Source organism: Hydractinia symbiolongicarpus, chromosome 4 (genome assembly GCF_029227915.1).
Source record: "Hydractinia symbiolongicarpus strain clone_291-10 chromosome 4, HSymV2.1, whole genome shotgun sequence".
Classification (NCBI taxonomy): domain Eukaryota; kingdom Metazoa; phylum Cnidaria; class Hydrozoa; order Anthoathecata; family Hydractiniidae; genus Hydractinia; species Hydractinia symbiolongicarpus.
The window spans coordinates 13,848,330-13,873,335 of NC_079878.1; the positions used below are offsets into that span (position 1 = coordinate 13,848,330).

General features: G+C 33.4%; 4 protein-coding genes across 6 annotated transcripts; all 4 read right to left on the bottom strand.

Moving 5' to 3' along the window:
• LOC130641426 (repetitive organellar protein-like) lies at window positions 1–8,966 on the bottom strand. Its single transcript, XM_057448227.1, has 5 exons — window positions 8,734–8,966; window positions 7,169–7,599; window positions 3,674–6,928; window positions 3,252–3,433; window positions 1–2,958 (listed from the first exon to the last, which is right to left on the bottom strand). The coding sequence occupies exons 2-5, from the start codon at window positions 7,572–7,574 to the stop codon at window positions 1,705–1,707; spliced, it is 5,097 nt and encodes a 1,698-aa protein (XP_057304210.1). The 5' UTR covers window positions 7,575–7,599; window positions 8,734–8,966; the 3' UTR covers window positions 1–1,704.
• A 980-nt stretch (window positions 8,967–9,946) lies between these two features.
• On the bottom strand, window positions 9,947–14,628 carry LOC130641442 (uncharacterized). Of its 3 annotated transcripts, XM_057448245.1 has the most exons (5): window positions 14,563–14,611; window positions 14,311–14,443; window positions 12,110–12,398; window positions 11,918–11,958; window positions 9,947–11,486 (listed from the first exon to the last, which is right to left on the bottom strand). In XM_057448245.1, exons 3-5 carry the CDS (start codon window positions 12,391–12,393, stop codon window positions 10,636–10,638), a joined length of 1,176 nt encoding a protein of 391 aa, XP_057304228.1. In that variant the 5' UTR covers window positions 12,394–12,398; window positions 14,311–14,443; window positions 14,563–14,611; the 3' UTR covers window positions 9,947–10,635. The 3 variants fall into 3 exon arrangements, with proteins under 3 accessions (XP_057304228.1, XP_057304227.1, XP_057304229.1); XM_057448244.1 differs by lacking the exon at window positions 14,311–14,443 and having other exon boundaries at window positions 14,563–14,628; XM_057448246.1 differs by lacking the exon at window positions 14,311–14,443 and having other exon boundaries at window positions 12,110–12,394; window positions 14,563–14,616.
• LOC130641443 (E3 ubiquitin-protein ligase RNF168-like) lies at window positions 14,445–17,885 on the bottom strand. The gene is made up of 4 exons (XM_057448248.1): window positions 17,503–17,885; window positions 16,211–16,233; window positions 16,022–16,093; window positions 14,445–15,729 (listed from the first exon to the last, which is right to left on the bottom strand). Exons 1-4 carry the CDS (start codon window positions 17,784–17,786, stop codon window positions 14,948–14,950), a joined length of 1,161 nt encoding a protein of 386 aa, XP_057304231.1. The 5' UTR covers window positions 17,787–17,885; the 3' UTR covers window positions 14,445–14,947.
• Window positions 17,886–20,695: 2,810 nt separating this feature from the next.
• Window positions 20,696–24,564, bottom strand: LOC130641444 (E3 ubiquitin-protein ligase RNF168-like). The gene is made up of 4 exons (XM_057448249.1): window positions 24,131–24,564; window positions 22,839–22,861; window positions 22,650–22,721; window positions 20,696–22,357 (listed from the first exon to the last, which is right to left on the bottom strand). The coding sequence occupies exons 1-4, from the start codon at window positions 24,412–24,414 to the stop codon at window positions 21,576–21,578; spliced, it is 1,161 nt and encodes a 386-aa protein (XP_057304232.1). The 5' UTR covers window positions 24,415–24,564; the 3' UTR covers window positions 20,696–21,575.
• Window positions 24,565–25,006: the final 442 nt, after the last annotated feature.

The window sequence follows — 25,006 nt, forward strand, 5'->3', positions numbered from 1 at the left end:
AACAGACGGTCGATATTTTTTTATTTTGCGGAATAAGATCCCATGTAATATATTTTTAAAGAAAAAAAGTTTCTTGAAACTTTAACTGAAATAAAAACAGGTTCATCATAGTAAAAGGAGTCTCCTGTGAAGGTTGAAAAACTAATCGTAACCTAGGATGAGCGCTTAGTACAGGTAATTCATGTTGAACATCCGTGCCACGCGAAAACATGTCGCCATAAAATTTATTGCGATTAAAAAATAAACCCTATGCACCATAGGCTAATCAATCAACTTTACACTTTCGCCAATGTTTATATTACACAAAAGGTGGAGCTAACTAACTGCATTTAGCATAAGAACGATTATTTGGAAATTTTATTGCACCCAACTGTATTTAGCCAGAGTCAGCTAACAACTAGTTACCACCACCCAAGCTACAGCTTCGTAAAAATCAGATTGGTAAAAATAACACAAAAAGAAACAAAAATGTCTAGATTAAAAAGCACTTATTGGCTAAAGATCTTGAATGGGATTGATTATTAGCAAAAAATCAAGTTTCGTGTTTGGCCTTTTATGCGTGAGCCGTCAAAACAAAGCCGGTAAAATAACGGGGATTCTGCATATAAAGCTGCGCGCAACCATTTTGAACACATAATATGAGTAGTAATAAAGAGACTGTTCGTTCTATTCGTTAGGACGTGGGAAATTCACGGAAATTCGCCCGTCATACCAAAGTCGATAAGACTATATCGCATTTGCTATTTGTAACTATTCGTGCGGGGGTAGCATTACCCAGTTTTGGTTGACAGACAGACAAAATATATTTCTTTACAAATACCTGCACATGACACGTTTTGGACATTTTCTCGATGTGTTGTCAAATAAGCGAATCTTAGTTTCTGAACACTAGCAATCGGAAGGAATAAGCTGTTATCAGATTTGTCATAACGAGGTAGCGAAAAACGGAGCAAAGTAGCGCAAAACGGAACGAAGTAGCGAAAGGGGGAGCAAAAGTTTATCATGTTTTTGTTATCTTAATAATCACTCTACAGAACAATTATTTTTTTGCATACATTTATTCTGTTTGGTTGTTACAGATTTGTGGTGTCAAAAATCAAGCGATTGCTACGCAATTTTATGTATACAATTTAACAATACAATTTTATGTAGTACGCTTATACGCTTGTTCACAGCTTAATCGCTACAGCTCGAGTGATCAAATAAAGAATGTTAATGACATTTGATATTATATAAGTCAATATATATTTATATATGCGTTATTTGTACAAAATATTATATGCGTCTTAGTAAAATATATTTGGAAGCACAAAACGAAGGGAATTTATTCGATTAGCTTTTTTGAATTAAAATAAAACAAAAACTCGAAAATATCTTTGTGAAGAGAAGAGAAATTGATGGTAGTTGTTTGTTCAAATGTGTTTCAAAAGAGAGACCAATAAATCAGGTCTCTGGATAAAAAACTTCTTTCGCACCAAGTTTGGCTTGTCATTTCTATATACATAAAAAAATTTGAATTAAAATAATTATTGTTCGAACCTAAAATTGGTTCAATAACGTTGTTTACGTATTCATTTCATAACAAATCTGCGCTTAGCCCCATGGGGTGGTGGGATAAGCGTCTCTCTACCGAACTCGACCCAAACTCCTCCTGACAGGATTTTTAGATTCAATTAATCACACCGATTGTCGTGTACCGTTTGTCTAACCAAGCACCAAAGCACATATAAGGAAACCGTTACTTCCAGATCTGACCGTAATCGTATGTTCACCGGGTTTAACATTCTCTGCTATTGTTTTTATTACTGTCCCTTCTAAGAATTTTTTCTTCGAATTTATATCTAAAGGTTTTTCACTGTCAAATTGCACCTGAGCATATCGATCATCTGTGAAAGTCATAATTCCCATTCTTCGATATGGCTCGATGCCTCCACCTGCATGTTTAGGTACATTTGCACGGAACCGGATAAACTGATCTTTATTTTGCGTTTCCATGCCAACAATTTTGTCGGAACGAATTTTGAATTCTCGCACAACTGTGTAACGAAAGTTGCCGTTTACCTCTTCGTCAACCTCAAGAGTGTTGTTCGGTGAGCGATTGTCAACAAGCATGTATGTGAAACAGAGAGGTTTCCACGAGTATGTCTGTGCGTACATCGAACGAGGTATGTAGATGGATTTTGGGATTTGTAACCTCGCCACTGCATCAGCGATGAACGTGCGCCTCATTTTAACAAGATTCTTTAAAAACTCCGTTCGAATATAATCAATAGTGATATAAGACATCTGCGCATGCGCAAGTATACTTGGGTGAAAATTATCTTCAGCAAAAAGATTACTTTTCGTAAACAACGGCTGGTTACCGGCCTTGAGTAGAGGGCATGCCATGTTACGCCAACTTAATGATGTTATCTTGTAATATTTCGCTACCTCGTCCTCACCTTCGTCCTCATAATTTCGACAATTGGCGGCAAGATCAGGTTCCCAGTCAAACAAAGCAAAGAAGTTTATGTATATCAATGCTGGTTTGGCTTTGTAGGACAACACATTTCTTGTGAATTGCTCCAAAGGTTGTGGTTTTGGCTTGGAATCTCCCTCATATCGCCTCAAATCGTTCGCTGATAATTCCCAAAGGACAATATTTGTCAGTTTATCATCTGGTAAATGATTTTGGAGACAGTAGGAGTAATAGTCTGTCGCAATTCCTCCAATGGATACATCTCGGATGATCATAGATGAACCAGTAACAGGACGAATAATTTTATTCCAGTAATCTTCAATAGCATAGAAGTAGGATCGTAACACAAAATCAAGCCCTTTTTCACTGAAGGGTCCTCCTTTAGAAATGGAACCACCAACAACAGCAAGTCCGACGTCTTCCCCACGTAAAGCTCTGTTCAACGCACGACGCAAGTTTAATCCGGATAGGGAACCAAGATTCGCATATGTATTGTGAACCTAAAAGATTAAAAGAATGTATAGCTACCATCGAATCCTAGACTTTGGGTCCACTTAGGTTTTAAAAGAAGTTACTTATTTCATCATTTGGATAAGGTATGGAGAGTTTTATCTCCACAGTAGAAGCCAATATATTTAAGGATTTTTGATTTTACTGGACAAGATAAATGGTACAAACACAATGCATTTTGAAGCAATAAATCATTAAGTATACACATCAAAACAGACATTTTGTTTTCAGGTTTAGGAGGGACTTTGTTTAGTTTTTATAAAGCAACAGTAGTTTTCTTTACCTTCTCGTTATCCAGTCCCAAGGAATCCGCATCAGGGAAGATATCTCTGTATGACCAAACATCAGTAATATCGCGTTCCAGTTCTTCAACTAAAGTGTCAACGGGTTCATCATCAGCAAGAGCTTTTCCTTTGCTCTCTTCGATGTCAACATCTTCAGCTGGAGTAGGAGTATCATGTTTGCCTTAAAAATAATAATATATGGTTAATTATTGGTCAGCTGTGGCGCCTATTGTCATGTAATGGTAAAGTCAACCAGCATATATTGGGCTCTTGAGTATTTCAGATTTTATTGGTGTCACTTAAAAACTTTGTTGAGTTGCGAAAAGAGCTCCCTGTTTCTCTCCCTTTTGATTATGGTAAAACCAAAAGTGTGATTCCTTAGTTGAAGTTTGTAAAACAAGAAAAGTTATGGAGTGTTTACCTTCTGCTGTCTGATGAGAAGCGTCTTGTGGCAATAAGTGATTATAGTTTTGTGTCTGAGCTGCAGTATTAGTGTAGGTTGCTGGAATATAAATATCTTGAAGTTGCGCATTTGGATCAACACCAGTTTGCATCGATGGATAGGTAGTTGCATTTGGAGTTCCATATTGTTGTGGTTGTTGCTGTTGCAGCTGCTGCTGTGGTGGTTGGTTCTGTTGTTGGACACCTTGCGCTTTGTTGTAGATTTCACCAAGATTTTTATTTAGTGTCGTAAGAAGTGTTTTAATGTTGCTGCTTTGTTTTGGATCCAACGATACATTTCTGCTTTCGATATTTTGAAAAGCTGTTTGCGCATTTGATAAATGTTGTGTGGCTTGCTGTAAATTATTTGGAGAAGATTGCTGTTGGTTTTGGTTGGAATTGGAAGGTGGTGATTTATTTACTTTGGACAATTCACTTTGCATTTTGTTGATTTGTTTGTCGATTCCACTTTGTGGGCCAGGACTAAGCATTTTGTTTCCTTTTTCAAACGAATCCAAAGGATTTCTGACAGGTTGTTTCATCATATCAATGTTCTTGCTACTCATATGACCACCTTTTATCTTTTTGGTCTTCTTCTTATGCCACTTTTTGCGTTTCTTTTCTTTGTTGATTCTAGATTTCAACAGCTTGCCTAACTCTTTAATTTCTGGTCCCAAGCTGTGGAAAGCTGCCTTGTCTAAATCACCATTAGCAATGACTGCTTTTATCTTTTGCTGGACGAGACCACGAATTAGGTTGAGTTGCTTGTCGGGCTTGTTTCCTTTTTTCTTCAGTCTTTGTATTTCTGCTTTTAACAAAGTTGTAATTTCTTCCAAGGGATGACTCTTTTTATTTTTGTCGCTTTCTTTCTTACTGACATAATAGGAATATTCATACGAATTCAATGCTTTTTTCATCTTATCCAGCTTACTTTTATGCTTTTTCTGTTGTGGATTTTCATCAAAACCTAATTTGGCATCAGGAATTATTTCTTGATCTTTTGCAGGGTCGACCGGTTTTGTAAATGTTGCTGCAACGCTGTGTTTATTTGTTTTGATGTGCTTTTGATGTTTACTTTTGCCTTTGTTGTGTGATTTAGTACCACTTTTGTGAAATGCTTTTTTCTTTAAGTTATTTTCTAAATCTTTCACAACTTTAAGGTCTTTTTCAAGGACATCTTTCGCTTCTTTCAATTCAGTTGCACTTCGGCCATCTTTTCCATATTCTCCCTGTAAATTATCAATTTTTGATACTTCGCTTAAAATTTGTTCCTTAAATTTTTGAAGTTGCATTAGGTTTTTATTGCCATGAGATGTGTTATTATTCATTTCATTGAACTGAACATTTTTAATCTTTGGAGATTGCACTTTGTCTTTACCTCCAATTTGTACTTCTGGCACTGACATTTCTTGACCTGATGTGACTTTGTTCACAACAGAAGAAAAAGCTTTATCAGCACTTTCTTGTAACTCTTTCGTGTCTTTCTCCTGCTTTTTTTGCTTCTCTGTCTTTTCAACAGAAGACGTTACTTTATCAACGACTGAAGTAAACTCAGCATTTGCACTCTTGGTTATATCTGCAGCAACCTTTTCAACTTGTTGTTCTTTTTGACTTTCTTCTTCTTGATCTTCTTCATCATTCTTAAATTTTAAACTTTCGTGAAGGAAAGGATTTTTCAATTTTTCAAGCAGTAACTTTTCTTCTTCTTTCCATGTTTTTGCTTTTTCTTCTGGAACAGTTCCATTTTTAGATTTTCCTGACGTAGTATGTTTTTCTAAAGATTCCTTGTTAACATTTTCAGATTTCTTGTCAGATTTTACATCAATCTTCTTCTCCTTTTCACCAACTGTTTCAGACAAAGAATCGTTATCCTTTTCAATTCTGTTTTCCCAGGTTTTGAATTTTTCACGTACTTCCTCTAAAGTTTCATATTTATCGTCTTGGTTATTTTTGCCAATGTTTTCTTTACCATCATTATCTGCAAATTTGTGTTCCCTTTCCTTTTTAGTGAACAAAATTTCATCATTCTGTCCATCTTCTTTTTCAGACGATGGTGTTTTCATAGCAGCTACCTTTTCTTCTCCTGTGCTAACATCTTTTGTTGCTTTTGAGGAAGCAACTTTATCTTCATCTTTTTCAATTGCAGAAACTTTTTCTAATGGAACTTCAGGTGTTTTTTCTTCCATTGCGCTATCCTTTGGTATGTCTTTAGGCTTCTCATCTTTTTCTTTCAGCTGTTCAATACTTACATCTTCTGCATCAACTTTTGTTGTTTTTAATTTTTCAGACGTAACAGAATGTGCTAATTCTTCCGTTTCAGAATCTAAAGTCTTTGAAACTCCGGTGCTTTTTGACTTTTGGTCCGTCGATACTTCATCTTCAACTGCTTTTGATAATTCTTTTTCTTGTTTGTGTTTCACTAAATCTACGTTTTCAGCGTGTTCGTCATTGTGCTCCATTTCATTATCTTTTTCTTCTTTATCTGCAGCAATCTTACTTGCAAATACTGTATCAGGTGTTTCACCCTTTTCTGCTTCTGCAGCTTCCTCGTACGCGTGTGTTGGGTGGTATTTCTTATGAAAATTCATCTTTTGTGTTAATGGTCTCACGGGTCTCTTCACAACGACACCTGGTGCTTTCTGAACAGAAGCTGTTTGTGGCTTCATCGAATGCGCTTTATACTTCTCGGCTTTTGTAGATACATCATCTCCTTGTGATTCGCCAGATCCAGAGGCATTGTTATCATCTGAATCATCTGAATCATCCGAATCATCATTGTCATCAGTATCAGTATCACTTCCATTGACAACATTGACAATTTGGATATGGTCATGTTTCGGAAAAGCAATTCCTGCAAACAAATTAAGCGTTGTGTTATTTTCCACCGGCTTAAAATTTTGCTGGTTATCGTCGGAAGAACCACTCCCACTTGTTTCAGAATTTTCGGAATCTTCCCTCAATTTTTGCAGTGCACCATATTGTTGCATGATTCCCTTGCTGCTATCCAACTCCTTCTTGTAAGTTGAGCGAGGAAATTCAACGGCGTGATTTACCTTTGACCTTCTTGCAGGACGTTCGTTAATATTGACGTTCACCATAACGTTGATTTTACCTTTACTTTTTTTAGTAGTGACTGTCGCTTTGCCAACTTCCGGGACAGAAGAAGAAGATGCTTCTGATGTTTCTTTAGCAATGTTTGTGTCAGCTACGTCATTCTCATTTGCAACTGGTTTATCTGAAAGAGTTTCAAAATCATTTTGTACAGTTGAAACATCGTCTTTTGTGTTATGTGAGTGTGTGTGTGTGTTGTGTCGTTTACTTTTCCAATTGTAGAGCATATTAATAATTTTAGTAGACAGTACCCCCCTTGCTTTATCTTCTAAGTGTTCATTTATCTTATCCTTCTTAGAACCTGTTTCAGATATATCATCATCTTCATTTTCAAGCTCTCTTAGTTCCTGTAAACTTTCTTTACCTTTATTCATCAGATCATCACTTGACGACAATGTGGACTTCTTTGGGATAGTCTTTCTTTTTCTGGAAAAATCAGTTTCATAATTTTCTTGTTCAAGATAATTTTCGGCAGAATCATCATCAATATTCGGCACATAACTTGGGCCTTTAATAATGTCCCTTTTGTCAGCATTTTCGTCATCGTAGTTGTCGTAATTGTCACCATCATTTTCATCTTCTTCGTCTTCTTCATTATCTTCATCACTTTCATCATCACTCATTATAGGTCTGATTAGGTTTTCAATTTCATAGTTATCTAAGTTCAGCGAGTAATCTTTATAAGCATTGTTAAAATCGCTATGTGCTTCCGTCACATACCAAAATCCAATTGCAAATAAGCAGAAGGCAAATACTTTTATTGAATTCATTTCTTACGAAATAAAGACTGACCACCTAAAAAATAAAAACATTTAGTTGAAATTCAAATCTCCAGTCACTGTTTGTGCTCCTCCCTTGGTTCCCCAATACCAGACATAATTACCAGACATAATTATAGCTCAGGTCTATTCTTATGTTTTTATGATGGACAAGAACATTTTTCCTGGAGTCGATTGATCCAGGAAGCGAGCGGCGGGCATTGAGTGAGAATAACTGTCAGTTGGCTAATCTTAGATTCACGCTAAGGATCCATGGACATTGAAATCAATTTTTTAATATATTTTATCATAAAAACACGGCAGACCTTTGAAACTGTCATTAACAACATTATAAATTGATAAATTGACTTGTATACCAGGAAAAAACTCTCTTGTCAGAATCTATATAACATAACATAAAGTAGCAATAACCATCTGAATATAACTTTCCAACTAATGTTGTCAACACCTAAGATGCAATTCGTTCTTGAGAAGACTGTTAATCGAAAGTGTTAAAACAACTATCGAATCTTCCATCTTATTTTTATCCTTGCGATAACAGATATTACATTCGTTAAGGCACGTAAGCGGGTAGAGCGGGGGTGTCTGCATTAAAAACACTTTCCACATACAGTTACTTACGTCTAGCAAAGTAAACTAAAGATCGGTTTCCATTAAAGTCAGTACATGCTGTGCAGATTTTGTGCAACTGTTGTAGATGTAAAAAGAATTCTATCTCTACAACATTTGTTGTACGGTATTTCTTGCGTTGCTCTGATGTACAATGTGTTTCAATTAAAGATGCAACAACCATTGTTGTGCGGCTGTTGTAAAAGGAGACACCTTTTATGTTAATGAAAACCCACCTTAACTTACAACTTTACAAACAAAGTTATCATACAAGCTCGTATCTTGTTTAAAAAAAATGTTGCTCTCTGATCATTACAAAATTTCAGGCCCACCCCTCAATGCCACTTCCCAATAACTGGAGAGGCGGCACCATACGTGTTGGTGTAATACCGGACAATATTAGACAGTTGTAACTTATAATATTTAAGACAGTTAGGCAATCACGAAGTAGACAAAACTTAATTGATGGTTGTTAGTTAGAAATATAATAGTTACTGCCTGGATGACAAAGATACTGAGTAGCGATTAGAAATTTCGTTACCTTGATGTTAAAAGTATACAGCCAACTTATAACCACATGTTGTCTTCTACCAAGTCAATGATTTTATTTACTTATTTATTTCCGAACTTTTGTTGGAGATAAAAAAAAGAGTTATACCGACCAGGCTTCTAATAAAGTTTGTAAATAGAAAAATTTCCAATCACTTCAACGATTAATTTCATAAGTTGTTAGTATATTATTTTATTGAAAATATTATGCCGAAGAAACGAACGGTATTTTGTAAAGAATGTAACACCAGTTTTCGTGGTCATGTGAATAAGTTCAACCTCTTAATCGCCACAGTAGAGCCATTCTGAATAAAAATATTGCAACCAAGCGTGCAATCTTAAGCAAAAACGCAAGCACGCAGCCAAACGATTCAACTTTTGATTGCATTTGATCTACTGCTTGATTTTAAATTAATATATCAGTATATTAAGCATTTCATTGAAAGATTGTTCCCTTGGTTTTTTGTTTAAGAGATTTGACCAGTTAATATCACGGAAAATTCGATATTTTTCACCAACATTTTAGGACTGACTTATATTTTGATTGTGTACCTTCTAAAGGGTGTTCACCCTTTATTTTTTCAAATCAAAATGTAAAAGAATTGAGGAGATTTTAGTGCTGAAAATGAGAGGAAAGTTTAGATTTTAAATTGTTTTGAGGAGAATTGAGTAGAATTGAGAAGAATTTTGTAGACAGATTTAAGGAGATTTGAGGAGGCGTGGGAGCCTTTTTATGTGTCTTGAAAATTTTGAAAAAAAAGCATTAATTATGGTGGTGGTGCATATCAAATCAAGAAAATACAGAAAAACTCAATCAATAAGAAAATTAAAACATAAATGATAATTTTGATGGATGTGAAGAGAAAAAAAAGTATTTCATCAAACAGCCATTTTCAAAATATATTTTTGACTTCGTTTTTTTTGACTCGTTTATAGTTACATTTCTGATTTAAAATCTATACAAACACCGATGTCAAATATGTTGACAAGCAAATTTTTTAAGAAAAACTGGAATAAAAAAAATCATGCTGGTATCAATTTGAGTTTTATTTTTCTATAACTAATTTTGGACTAGAAAATCTTTGCTTCTGATTGCAAAATTATAGAAGCAAGGGAGTTTTTCATTTTACAAATAAATTCTAAAACATATGTAGGCCTAAAACTTTGAAATACGAAAAAGTTTTAGATTTCGCAGGAGATTAATGATTCTTGTAAGTACGTAAGTAAGTACCAAATCCTCCTTGGTAGCAGCAACAAAAAATGGATCTAGGTAAGTCGGAAAGTATTTCATTACAGTCGATAGTAAATTAGCAAAAGTGGATTCAAATTTTGAGCAATCCTTAATATATCCCTTGCTTTTTTAAACCTTGTTATCAAGTTTTTTTTATGTATTTTTACATCATTACAATATTTTATATTTTACATTACACCTCGAAACTATAAAAAACTAAAATGTCTCTGAATGTATAAAAACTAAATAAATGATATAAATAAAATTGTGAATATTCTCTGAAGTGCAAACAATAATTATTACAATCAAATATCATGTGTGCGAGATTGCTCAACGAAGTAAAAAATCGGCGTTGTTTGTTGCTTTTCCACTCCAGCTATCTAAGTTGGTCCGTGTTAAAAGGTGTTCTAAAATTTACAACAGGTGGCTAAAAAGGAATTGCGAATAATCAGTATTCCATAAGTAATGTAAGTGCTAATTCTCTGAATGACCAAACTTCCTAAATTATCCCATGACAATATAGCTAAATACGGTTTGGAGTTTCATCAAAAACATAGCGATGGAGTTACATCAAAAACATGGCAGCACACAAAAAGTAACGGCTGTTTTTGTTCCTTAAAGCTTCGACCTTTTTATTTTTGGTACCAAATACTTGATGATCCTTCAAGCTGTACATTTCGCTTCACTGTGGCCCACCAAATTGCATCGCGCACAGATAATTCTACCACGAGCAGTCGTTGTCTCCCTACACTTACTACCTGAATGCCCCGGACGAAAACATTTCCAACACAGACTTTTGTTGTTTCTCTCAGAGAATGAAAATTGTTTCTCTAATACAGGGCTTGATCTGTTAGTGTAGTTCTTAATCTTTCTATCCAGGACTTGCAAATCGTTTAAATAAACGTGATTGCTTTGTTTTGGACCTTTGATATCATTGGTTGAATCTTTAGGGATAAACGCAATTTCGTTATAAAAATTCTCATCTCTGTATGGCTTAGTCATCTTGTTTCGCGATTCAATTAACGGGCGACTGAAACTTGAATCTCTTCCTCTTCTTAGAGAATTTATTAGTGCTATCTTTCGCAGATTATAATCGTTTCGTTTGTTGTTTATAGATTTGTCTTTGCTGATATCTTCTTCCGTAACACTGGAATCTTTATACGAAGTTGTTAAATCTTTGTTTAACTTGTGCCCACTACTATCATCGGGCGCAATATTTTGGGGCGGTGAATATTCATTTGGCGGTAAATATTTCGCAGGAGGGAAAAGATTATCGGGCGGTAATTTTGAATGTTTAACTAACGCTATGCGTAAGGACATGTTATCAAGTAAAAGATTTGCGTTGTGTCTTTTCACGCGGGATAATTCCTCTTGTAAAGATTTGATCTTCATATCACGTGCACCATATTCTTGTGTATGCATTTGTGCTATATGTTCCATCGTGTCAATGTTGATACTTTGATAGAAGCTTGTCACTTTTGTGTTTAAAAACATTCTTTCATCAGATGACTTTTCTAAAAGTAAAAAAAAGATTTCAATCTGCAATATTGCGGTGATAGAAACGCTGGTGAGAATGTACAGACTTGAAAAAATGACAAAAAAATTTCAACACAACAAAACAATGATATTGATTTCAAATATTAAAAATACCTCGACACAAATCTCTGATATACTACAAGCGAGAAAAAGGTAGGAAATTCACAACCTCGTTACAAGGGTAAAATACAAGATCTCCTAGAGAAGAGGCTGGGAATTCCAGACAGTGCGAAGAATAGAGAATGCTCGCTTGATAGAGATGTTCACTTGATGAAGGTTTCACTGCAACCAATTCCAATGGAGGATTTTATCGTTGTGAGCAATTAAACTCCGGCTTATTTCTTGCTGACCGATATTAAAAAGAGAAAATAAAGCCCCAGGAAAGAACTTGGTTAGCGACTATACTTACCAGTCTTTAGTAGTTTGTCGTTATCCATATATTTATTGCCACTAAATAAATAAATTAAAAAAATTATGAACATATAAAATAAGGTGTATTTCACGTCGAAATGTTTAATGATAACCTCGTTTCAAAAGCCAGCTGTCTCTTTTTATAAATTTTTAGAAAAATAAAAAAGAGAGGTTTACCCTTCAGGCTTACCCCTTCCATTCTTTTAAGATTTCAAGTACTTGTGTGATAAACAGAAAACCAGTGATTCGTGACACGTCTGATAGTTGATAGATAAGTGGTTGCCTCGAACGGCATGTCGGACAACATAAACTCAATAACCCAGCTTCGTTCTCAACACATGATCCTTCCAAACATCTGCGACAAAATGTATGTTGACAATTTAACGTTCTCGGGTCTTTGAAGACATCGAGACAAATGGGACATTGGCATAATTTTTCCAGTTTCGTTTTTATGCGATTTTCACTTGAAGTCATGCTGTCTTAAAATAAAATAAAATACAAAAATAGGATGCTTTTTATTCAATCAATAAATAGGCGCTCTTCCTTTTTTAAGACGGATCTCCACTAGACGATTTTCACGACGGCTGTCAAATATTTCGTAACATGCGGAAAGAGAGAAAAATGTCATCGCTGCAGCAAAAATATTGTCTCATGAAAAGCAAGTCAGCGGTCGTCCAGTTTTAAACTAATCAAAAAACAGAAAAACAATTTAGAAAGCAGAGTGCTTAGATAATAATTTAAAGATGGCATCCGAAGAGCAAGGTCGTGTTGTGTTGTTAGAATTAGTTTGACAACTTCTTAGTACAAATCATATATAGTATTCATAATAATTATAAACAATATTAATAATAGAAGGCTTCTCCAAAGTAAAAACACGCATGTTAACATCAGCCATCAATCGTCCAGAAATTAATTTAATTTTTCTGTATTTCTTCACTATACTTCAATAATCTGCGATCGTAATACAATTCGTCATGAATATCGTCTAGTGAAGCCTTTATTTACATGAGTGTCAAACTTCCTTTATGTTAAACTTGATATCGACAAAAACTGTATCTAGGCAAAAGATCCTGGGAACGAAGATGACGACACACGAAATGAAATTAGTTTTAAACAGCCGTGCGAAACACAAAAATTTGGTCCACGTGTTAATGTCAATGTGAGAAAGAATGAATTTAAATTTATCAAGTCCGCTATTGATCTATATTATAATGCCCGTATACGTCTGTCTGTCCGTCACGCAAAATGGTAGCTTAGCTGCGCAAGTAGCCAGAAGCACGCAATGCGGTATAAAAAGGATAGGCGAACTCGTGGATTTTCAACGGGCCAACGACTAGTATGGTAAATTTGTAGAGGAAATGTGACATTTATCACCAAACCGGGAACTTATTTCAAAATTCTTTTTCACGATTTTTCTTTCTTTATTTCTGTACAAAATATAAACACCAGCAAAAGCAAAAAAAAATTTTTTACGAAAATAGAAAAGGAAACACTTTAAAACAAAATAAATAAAACTTCTTTGTTGGACACTTTAGTACAGTTTATTTTTTGAAGAACTTTCCTTACAAAAAATATTTTCTTCTTTTTCTCTTCACACAAATTACGCAAATTAGTTGAATCATATAAAATTGTGCAGCTTCAGATCTGCACATGGCAATTATTCACGAATATAAGGACCTGGGTTGGCGCAGACGTGGATTATTTTTTTGTGCAAGCGTGCTAAAAAATGCGATCAGCAAACTTTACACGCTGTTTGCCTACTTGTGTGCAAAAATAGTGACTGGTAAAAATTACGAAAAAACTGCCTCAAAATTTTTGTCCAAGATTGTAGATATTAACTTGAAATTGAATGACCTGAGATCTGATCAAAATCCTAAGTTGCATATAAAAAAATCATGTGATTTAAAACATTGGACGTCGTTGTTGACTAACTTTGACTCCGTGATTAAAAACTGCTGCTGAATCTGATCATTTATATGGAAATCTGGATTTTTTGTCATCTAAACGTTGATTTATGTCGAAATTAGTCAACATTTTAAACTGTTCTGCTTTCCATAAAAATTGATGCAGTTATTAAAAAAAATCAAAAATCAAGATTCTTTTGCATCCAGTTTTACAACATATTGGGCCAGAAATAATTTACCCTTTTTGAAAAAAAAATTGAAATATTTAACCCTACAAGGGTTTATAATTTAAATCAATTTGATCTCGAAACAGCAGAATTGAAATTTGTGTAAATGCAATAAAATTAGTTTCATCGTTGAACCATCTTAACAACACTGCCACCGCATATATAGAGGCTGATTGATGGCGTGATGAAGATCTTTGTATCAAAATTACTGACTGGGATTTCAAAGATATGTTTTTTATGCGTATATAGCATGGACTTACTTTGGCGAATTATTAGGTTTTTGAGGTTTCTGTAATAATTGCTCTCTCGTTTTATTTATTTTCCAACAGTTTATGGCTTTGCATATTTCCGGGATAGTAGCTATATCTATGTGTCACTTCCAGTAAAATGTATCTAAGATATAAAACTATATTTTTTCGAATAAAAAAACTGATAAAAAATACATTGGTAAAAGTACAAAGCCGATTTATACTATAAGTTTTAAATAAGAAAATAACTGAACATAAACTTACATTTACAATAAATACAAAAACACGTTCTTTCCCTGTTGCTGCGTTTCAGTATATTTTCTCAAGAATGATTTTTTTTAAAATTGCATAAATTATTTTCATAATATACCATCCATTAAATTTCAATTCATAAATTTCATATCAGCTTTGATGAAATTTTAATAATTCACATTCTCTAGGCTTGGTATTAAACACCCAGTTCAGCGTCCTTTCAAAATTGTATTTTTAATTCTTAGATCGTTATTGAAAATATTAAACAGAACCAGATATATATTTTATAATTACATTTTTCCAACCAGGACATATTTACAATTTTTAAGTTGTGTTAAGGTAAGTTTACCGTATAAGTCGCTTTTAAAATGACGCTTTAGCGAAAAAAGACACGATATTAAAAAACAACAAGAAAACCACGTTTGTTACCACGGCTACGCCCTTGAGATCTACTCGATGAAGAATTTCGAACTTTCTTTGAAGTTACATTTCGCTTGGTTCTTAAACCACCTGCATTATAACCGACAGCTCCAGTCTTCAATTTGCTTAATGCAGATGCGCTAAGTTTTGCTCTTGTAGCATAACTTACCCCAGCTAAGCTTCCAGTGTAAGCTATTTGTCTTTCAGCCCGTCTTAACTTTACAAGTTCCTTACATTCTTTTGTGTCATGACCTTGTTCTTTACAATATGAACAAGACAAGATTTTTTCAGCTTCTTTTACCTCTTGTTTATCATCAGGTTTTATTTTACCTGTGCCTCTTTCTTCTTCTCTCTCAATGGGAATGCTTTTTTCAGGGGCTGTTTTTTTATTTTCGCTTAAAGGAGTTTCGTTGGAAGTGACTTTGTACTTTCTAGGGCTTTCTTCCATTAGATCATGCACAATATGATTCTTAAACAGGCTCTTTGAAATCCTTTTAAAAATCTTTTTCTTAAGATGATGCTTCTTAGATTTTTTAGGCCAGGCAATGGGATTTGCAGAACACACGTTATCATCTGATTCATTATCTGAAACTTCACGAACTTTCTTCTTTAAGTCATCATCTAAATCTTCCTCAATTTCACTTTCATAATCATCATCAGTTTCGGTATGATTAGAGCATGCACCATCCAGGTCATGAAAGGTATTTTTATCAACTTTTTTATTGACAGATTTTTTATTGAGTGACAATTTTTCCAGTTCTATAAAATAGAAAATTAAATTAAATCTTAAATAAATTTTATTTTCCTCTCTAAGTTAAGAGCATATATTGATCTATGACATTTATACCAGTGACATATTAGAAGACAACTGTATAAATTTATAGAGATAGAGAATGTTGAGGTTATTTCCAAGCACAAATTGGGGAGAATTTATGAAAAAAGAAAAAAAAAAAGAGAATGTTTAAAAAGATTTAGTTACCAGTCTATAACCTTTATTAATATTATACCCAACATACGTTTAAACAGAAATGACTTAATAAATTTCGCCTACCTGGAATTTCAACCTTCTGTTTTAATTTCTTATCGATATTATCATCATCATCATCAACAGTGTCTGCCTCATCTGTTAAACATAAATAAAGGTCTAACACAAAGGCGCGAGCAATAACTTTTTAAACAAAATAGTATCTTGTACAGAATTCGACAAAATAATAACAAAAATGATGTAAACATTAAATACCGAAATTCGTTGCATCCTCATCACTGCAAAATAAAATATACAGATAAATTAAATTCAAAATGTAAATGTATACACACAATTTGTTTAAGACAATTAAATATTTCCCAAAAGTACAATTTTTTAATTTTAATAAATGAATTTACACATGCTAAATCAATATCTAAGTAACAAAAACGATATTGAACAAGCGGCTAATACAAAACATAAAATTAAACGGATAAATTGATGATGCAATGCTTAACTTGTTTATTGAGGTCTAGTTTCAACCAAGAAATATGCATACCCTCTTTGAGTTTCCTCTGCCAATCAGTGTCTGCATAATCCAAAATAGAAAAACAATTTTCGTTACATAGTAATTTACAGTTAAGATTTGACTGCATGTGCTTAAATATTTGTGAGTTTTTATCAGTTTTCAAATGTTCTTTAACTCTACTAGAAATGTGCCTGGTGGTTTCACCCACATAGCTAGCATTACAACTAGCACAAACAAATTTATACTCCAGATTTAAAAGATTCAGGAACTCTGTCCTTGCAAGAAAAATAATCTTTAATTTTACAGGACTTAAAAACGAGGCACACATTGATTTCTTTACACATCTTATTGACAAGTTGATTGACTTTTTCTTTGGCAGTATTAGAGTACTTGCCAATAAAAGGCAATTTAAAATACCTCTTTTCTAATACATTAGTTGTCTCTGTACTGACAACTGTAGAAAAATTCTTATCAAGGTAATTTGAAATATGGCGGTTTACCAGTTTTGTAGGAAAAAAGTTTTTTCTCAAAATTTCAGTCAGAGCCTGTATAATTCATATAAAATTGTACTTTTGGGAAATATTTAAATAACTTTCGAAAAAATTTTTGTATAAAGAGTGTATGTATCAACTTTTGTATAATATTTTGAAGATGACTTTGGTAAAGTCGAAACATGTTAAAAATAAAAATAAAACGTGTCGTAATTTTTATGAAAATACATTGCAATCTTGTGTTGCTACGAAGTTTTGGAAATAAAATGTAAATGTGTATTAACAGAATAGTTTTGCAAGCAAAACTATTCTGTTAATACACGTGCGTATTATATATTTATTACAACTTGGAAGATTATAATCATTATCCAAATGCAAATTTCAATAAAATTTTGAAGTTTTTAATAAACACCAGCAGCTTTTTTACATGCTACCTTACTAATGCATGGTTTTCATAGGTTTTCTGATACAACAGAAAAAAAACACTGGAAAAGTGAATTCCTTAAGATTGTAAAAACTGAAATAAAAAGATCTTTAGGAAAATATACCTTGACTCTTTTTCTTTTAAATCTTCACTAAAAACATCCATTGTTTGCCTTAAATGCAAACCAGTGTGCAAACATGCAATATCTGTCAATTGAGTTATCTGATCTTGTTTTGTACGACAACTAGGACAAACAAGTTGCCCTTTACTTTTTCTGAAAATTAACTGTAGACATCTCTGACAAAACGAATGTTCGCAGGATAATGTTTTAGGATGTCTTAACCTTTGTAAACAGATGCTGCATGTAAGTAGCTGCTTCATTTTTTCTTCCAAAGATTGCTCTGCCATAGTTTTGCTCTGCCTTTTTATATGGCTTTTTTATATGGCTAGTAAGCTAGCTAAAACTAAAAGTAATAAATAGATTTTAAAACAAAACAACAACACATGATTTAGCCATTATTTATTTACTCTGCACCGTGAGAAATTTAAAAAACATAGCATGTATAAAAAGGCTCTGTTCAACAAAATTAAATGAACTTTCAGTAAAGGTACCATCTTTGTTATCATTTTTTCCTGCCATTTTCCAATTACGTCACACTAATTTTATATGACCCTTCCGTCATGGGTCCAAAGATTACAAAAAAATGTGTGCTCTAACACTGCTACTAGATGGGCTAGCTTTAGCTCTAGCTATGTTGGTTGATAGTTATATTACTTTAGATCTTTTTCCTTCCTATATATTCAAAATATACTGTTTTTCTTTTAGGTTTTTGGTACACAAGGATGCACTTATATTTGAAATATCTTTCGTCTTGTATTCTTTCGTCTTGTATTCTTGTATCCCGGTGGTTATAACATCATCAAATTTAAAAAAAGAAAACAAGGAACTTTTGAGGAAAATGAGTGGCATATTTGGATTTGTCAGTAAAAATTATATATGACATAGGAAATTTAGGAAACCAAAGCATTATTAGAACAGGATTTATTGTTATTTAGCTAGTTAAAGTTTTCAAATTTTAGCTATAGAAGTTTGACCATAATATTTAAGTGCAGAGAAAAATTTTCACTACAGTTAATTTGTGTAGTCATTTCTTCATAAAACATCAAAAGTTTGACTGCTAATAGGGGCAGTTGTAATTACTTGTATAAACTTTCATTTTTCCATAAATTTTGGTGCTGATGTTCCGTACGAAATTGACCCGTTGTACGAGGTTGGTCATTTTTCGCACTTGTACGAAGATGGTCAATTTTGTACGAAGATGGGCATTACATTTGCTGTACAAAAATTATGCAACGAATAATTTGGTTTAGAAATAAATATCTAAGCATTGCTAAATACATTCAGTAAACATTATAATATCTTAAATATTCTCTGAACGTTAATTTTTGACCATTATTATCTAACGATTGTACCAACTTCGTACAGCCTAAATAACTGTGTACAAGGTTGGGCAACGTCATTGCTCCCACTTAAAAATTGATTCTTTTTATCCATACTAACTTCGTACGACTTCAAATACTATATACGAGGTTGGGCCTACTTAACTTCTTTTAATTTATTTGAATTTTTCTGATTCGAACCAACTTCATACAACTGAGATAACTTTGTACGACGTTGGGCCTCCATCACTTCTTCTACTTAGGTTGAATTTTTTTTAACAATACCAAATTCGTACAACTTAAATAACTGTGTACGAGGCTGGGCCTACTTCACTTCTTCTACTTAAGTTGAATTTTTTTAACAATACTAACTTTGTACAATTTGGAATTTTTTTCTGCAAAGTTTTCGTTTCATAGCACGTGGAACGTTGTCTATTCTTCCACATAAAGAATCCATCATTGTTTTATAAGTCTGTTCGGGTATTATTACGGAATTCCGTTTAGTCATTCCTAAAATTTTTCTTCCATGTACCTCTTTTCAGTCTTCATTGTGCTGAACATAAAAACACGCGTTAAAAGTTTTAATGTAAATTTAAAAATGTGCGTTCGAAAAAGTACTCGAAAAGGTCGATATTTACCTACCTTTTCCTATCGTAATAACTTAAAAAGGTTAGAAAAAATAATATATTGAAAGTTTTTGCGTTCTTCTCCGTTCTCACTCAATTATTAACAAAACCATGCTTACAAAAACAGTTTCGTACGAGCCACGCAAAGGCACTGGAGACAAGGGTGATTTACAGTTTTTTTGCACGAAAATTCAATATAGCATAAAATTCAAAAGTCACTACCATAAAAACCAAGAAAAGCCTAATAGGTCCTGGGGACGAGGTTGATGAGATCCAGACAGGAGTCTAACCTGCTCGCCTCATTAGTATTTTTTCAAATAGGCATCTAGATCGTAAAACGAATGTATTCTTTTTGAAAACGAAATAAAAGAAAAGAAGATATTTTAAAAAAGTTATTATTTTATAAAAGTTTTATATTTTGACGATATTCGCCGCTGTACGAAGATGGTCAGTTTTGTACGAGGATGGTCACTCTCAGCGCTACGGCAAAAAAGCCCAACTTCGTACAGTGAATGACATCGTACGGAACACTGAATTCAAATTATGTTGGTCATTTTTGTTGAAAATGATCAGAAAATTTCAAGCATGCTAACCCAGATCCAAGAATATACTATAAAGCTTTGCTATCTTTTGCAAGTCATCAGAACATGACCTACCTAAAATACTTAGCTAATCTAAGCTTAGTGTATGTATATAGAGGCAGGTCACGCACAACTTTTTATAACAGGATATTCTAATTATAGGTGTATAGCTATGTATATAGCTTTACATGTGCATATGTCATGGAATGTGACGTGGTACTGCTCTGACCCAACTATGGACACCGGCCTAACTTTGGACACAGGACTGGCCCGTCTTTAAACGGGAAGGTCTATCAAAAGACTGGTCAGTGAGTTTGCAGTTGGGATAGCCCATCTATTAATGGGCCAGGACCAACTCTGGACAAATGTATGCAAATCTGTCTTAAGTTGGTACAGGCCCAACTATTGACTAAAGGTCTCTCGCTTTCAAAGACGGTGACATCGGATTGGACAAACTCAACTGTACACAAAGACTCTTGCAATTTCAGAAATAGTGTCATAAGATGGGACAGGCCTAACTATGACAAACAATTTCCATGCTTTTTAAAGACTTTGTCACAGGATGGGACAGGCCCAACTATTGACAAAGGACTTGTGCTTTTAAAAAAAGAAACAGGCCTAGCGCAAATGCAGTGTCTATAGGAGAAGACTAAAGAGAACAAAGAATGTATTGAGAAGAATGAATCATAAATTCTCTAAATATAATCTATATATATATATATTACAAATATAGCTTAAGTAATGAGCAATACAAATACCATGTCATTTTTTTTCTTAAAAATTGAACAAACACAGACATAAATTGACAAATAAATTTGATATATGGGGATTAGTAATACGGTCAGTAGAGCAATCGACTCATGTCCAATTGGTTGTGGGATTGATCCCCACATAAGGCTGTCATCCAGTTGGGCAAGAATTTCAAAAAAGGTTTCTGTAGCTCAAATGGGAGCTAAAGGCTGCGTTCAAAACTGGTAAGACTGATCGCATAAAATATAATTTTTTTTTATTTATTTTTTATTTCTTGACAGCGATTCAAAATGGGCGAGTGAATGTTACCATAGCCCCACGTTAACTCGAGCCATGTGAGGGAAATTAGGAAGATTGCACACTGTGTGGGCTGTTGGATGTTGCCGGGATTTGTCTAGTAGAGCATGGGCCCTACTAATTGGGTCTGTGTAGCTCAAAATGAGCATTAAATACTCTAGGACTCTCTATCTCTGCACAGTGAAAATTCTCCTTTTGAAGATGTCCATATTCCATGATAAACAACATTGCATCTTGAAGTTACCTTCCAAAGCATGAGCCAGTTTTTGTTGCTAAACATTACACGCAACCATCACTGAGAATGCGGAAATCATCACCCTGCTGCGGAAAATTTCAACATTTCAACAAAGATACCACTGTTGATGACCACATCAAAGGCAAGTAAAACAAAGGATATCATGTGGTGGAAGCCTTGTAAAACAACAGTGGGTTAGCATGATTAACAAAACGCTTACATGGATGAAACAAGTTAAAATGACGCTTTAGCGAAAAAAGACACGATATTAAAAAACAACAAGAAAACCACGTTTGTTACCACGGCTACGCCCTTGAGATCTACTCGATGAAGAATTTCGAACTTTCTTTGAAGTTACATTTCGCTTGGTTCTTAAACCACCTGCATTATAACCGACAGCTCCAGTCTTCAATTTGCTTAATGCAGATGCGCTAAGTTTTGCTCTTGTAGCATAACTTACCCCAGCTAAGCTTCCAGTGTAAGCTATTTGTCTTTCAGCCCGTCTTAACTTTACAAGTTCCTTACATTCTTTTGTGTCATGACCTTGTTCTTTACAATATGAACAAGACAAGATTTTTTCAGCTTCTTTTACCTCTTGTTTATCATCAGGTTTTATTTTACCTGTGCCTCTTTCTTCTTCTCTCTCAATGGGAATGCTTTTTTCAGGGGCTGTTTTTTTATTTTCGCTTAAAGGAGTTTCGTTGGAAGTGACTTTGTACTTTCTAGGGCTTTCTTCCATTAGATCATGCACAATATGATTCTTAAACAGGCTCTTTGAAATCCTTTTAAAAATCTTTTTCTTAAGATGATGCTTCTTAGATTTTTTAGGCCAGGCAATGGGATTTGCAGAACACACGTTATCATCTGATTCATTATCTGAAACTTCACGAACTTTCTTCTTTAAGTCATCATCTAAATCTTCCTCAATTTCACTTTCATAATCATCATCAGTTTCGGTATGATTAGAGCATGCACCATCCAGGTCATGAAAGGTATTTTTATCAACTTTTTTATTGACAGATTTTTTATTGAGTGACAATTTTTCCAGTTCTATAAAATAGAAAATTAAATTAAATCTTAAATAAATTTTATTTTCCTCTCTAAGTTAAGAGCATATATTGATCTATGACATTTATACCAGTGACATATTAGAAGACAACTGTATAAATTTATAGAGATAGAGAATGTTGAGGTTATTTCCAAGCACAAATTGGGGAGAATTTATGAAAAAAGAAAAAAAAAAAGAGAATGTTTAAAAAGATTTAGTTACCAGTCTATAACCTTTATTAATATTATACCCAACATACGTTTAAACAGAAATGACTTAATAAATTTCGCCTACCTGGAATTTCAACCTTCTGTTTTAATTTCTTATCGATATTATCATCATCATCATCAACAGTGTCTGCCTCATCTGTTAAACATAAATAAAGGTCTAACACAAAGGCGCGAGCAATAACTTTTTAAACAAAATAGTATCTTGTACAGAATTCGACAAAATAATAACAAAAATGATGTAAACATTAAATACCGAAATTCGTTGCATCCTCATCACTGCAAAATAAAATATACAGATAAATTAAATTCAAAATGTAAATGTATACACACAATTTGTTTAAGACAATTAAATATTTCCCAAAAGTACAATTTTTTAATTTTAATAAATGAATTTACACATGCTAAATCAATATCTAAGTAACAAAAACGATATTGAACAAGCGGCTAATACAAAACATAAAATTAAACGGATAAATTGATGATGCAATGCTTAACTTGTTTATTGAGGTCTAGTTTCAACCAAGAAATATGCATACCCTCTTTGAGTTTCCTCTGCCAATCAGTGTCTGCATAATCCAAAATAGAAAAACAATTTTCGTTACATAGTAATTTACAGTTAAGATTTGACTGCATGTGCTTAAATATTTGTGAGTTTTTATCAGTTTTCAAATGTTCTTTAACTCTACTAGAAATGTGCCTGGTGGTTTCACCCACATAGCTAGCATTACAACTAGCACAAACAAATTTATACTCCAGATTTAAAAGATTCAGGAACTCTGTCCTTGCAAGAAAAATAATCTTTAATTTTACAGGACTTAAAAACGAGGCACACATTAATTTCTTTACACATCTTATTGACAAGTTGATTGACTTTTTCTTTGGCAGTATTAGAGTACTTGCCAATAAAAGGCAATTTAAAATACCTCTTTTCTAATACATTAGTTGTCTCTGTACTGACAACTGTAGAAAAATTCTTATCAAGGTAATTTGAAATATGGCGGTTTACCAGTTTTGTAGGAAAAAAGTTTTTTCTCAAAATTTCAGTCAGAGCCTGTATAATTCATATAAAATTGTACTTTTGGGAAATATTTAAATAACTTTCGAAAAAATTTTTGTATAAAGAGTGTATGTATCAACTTTTGTATAATATTTTGAAGATGACTTTGGTAAAGTCGAAACATGTTAAAAATAAAAATAAAACGTGTCGTAATTTTTATGAAAATACATTGCAATCTTGTGTTGCTACGAAGTTTTGGAAATAAAATGTAAATGTGTATTAACAGAATAGTTTTGCAAGCAAAACTATTCTGTTAATACACGTGCGTATTATATATTTATTACAACTTGGAAGATTATAATCATTATCCAAATGCAAATTTCAATAAAATTTTGAAGTTTTTAATAAACACCAGCAGCTTTTTTACATGCTACCTTACTAATGCATGGTTTTCATAGGTTTTCTGATACAACAGAAAAAAAACACTGGAAAAGGGAATTCCTTAAGATTGTAAAAACTGAAATAAAAAGATCTTTAGGAAAATATACCTTGACTCTTTTTCTTTTAAATCTTCACTAAAAACATCCATTGTTTGCCTTAAATGCAAACCAGTGTGCAAACATGCAATATCTGTCAATTGAGTTATCTGATCTTGTTTTGTACGACAACTAGGACAAACAAGTTGCCCTTTACTTTTTCTGAAAATTAACTGTAGACATCTCTGACAAAACGAATGTTCGCAGGATAATGTTTTAGGATGTCTTAACCTTTGTAAACAGATGCTGCATGTAAGTAGCTGCTTCATTTTTTCTTCCAAAGATTGCTCTGCCATAGTTTTGCTCTGCCTTTTTATATGGCTTTTTTATATGGCTAGTAAGCTAGCTAAAACTAAAAGTAATAAATAGATTTTAAAACAAAACAACAACACATGATTTAGCCATTATTTATTTACTCTGCACCGTGAGAAATTTAAAAAACATAGCATGTATAAAAAGGCTCTGTTCAACAAAATTAAATGAACTTTCAGTAAAGGTACCATCTTTGTTATTATTTTTTCCTGCCATTTTCCAATTACGTCACACTAATTTTATATGACCCTTCCGTCATGGGTCCAAAGATTACAAAAAAATGTGTGCTCTAACACTGCTACTAGATGGGCTAGCTTTAGCTCTAGCTATGTTGGTTGATAGTTATATTACTTTAGATCTTTTTCCTTCCTATATATTCAAAATATACTGTTTTTCTTTTAGGTTTTTGGTACACAAGGATGCACTTATATTTGAAATATCTTTCGTCTTGTATTCTTTCGTCTTGTATTCTTGTATCCCGGTGGTTATAACATCATCAAATTTAAAAAAAGAAAACAAGGAACTTTTGAGGAAAATGAGTGGCATATTTGGATTTGTCAGTAAAAATTATATATG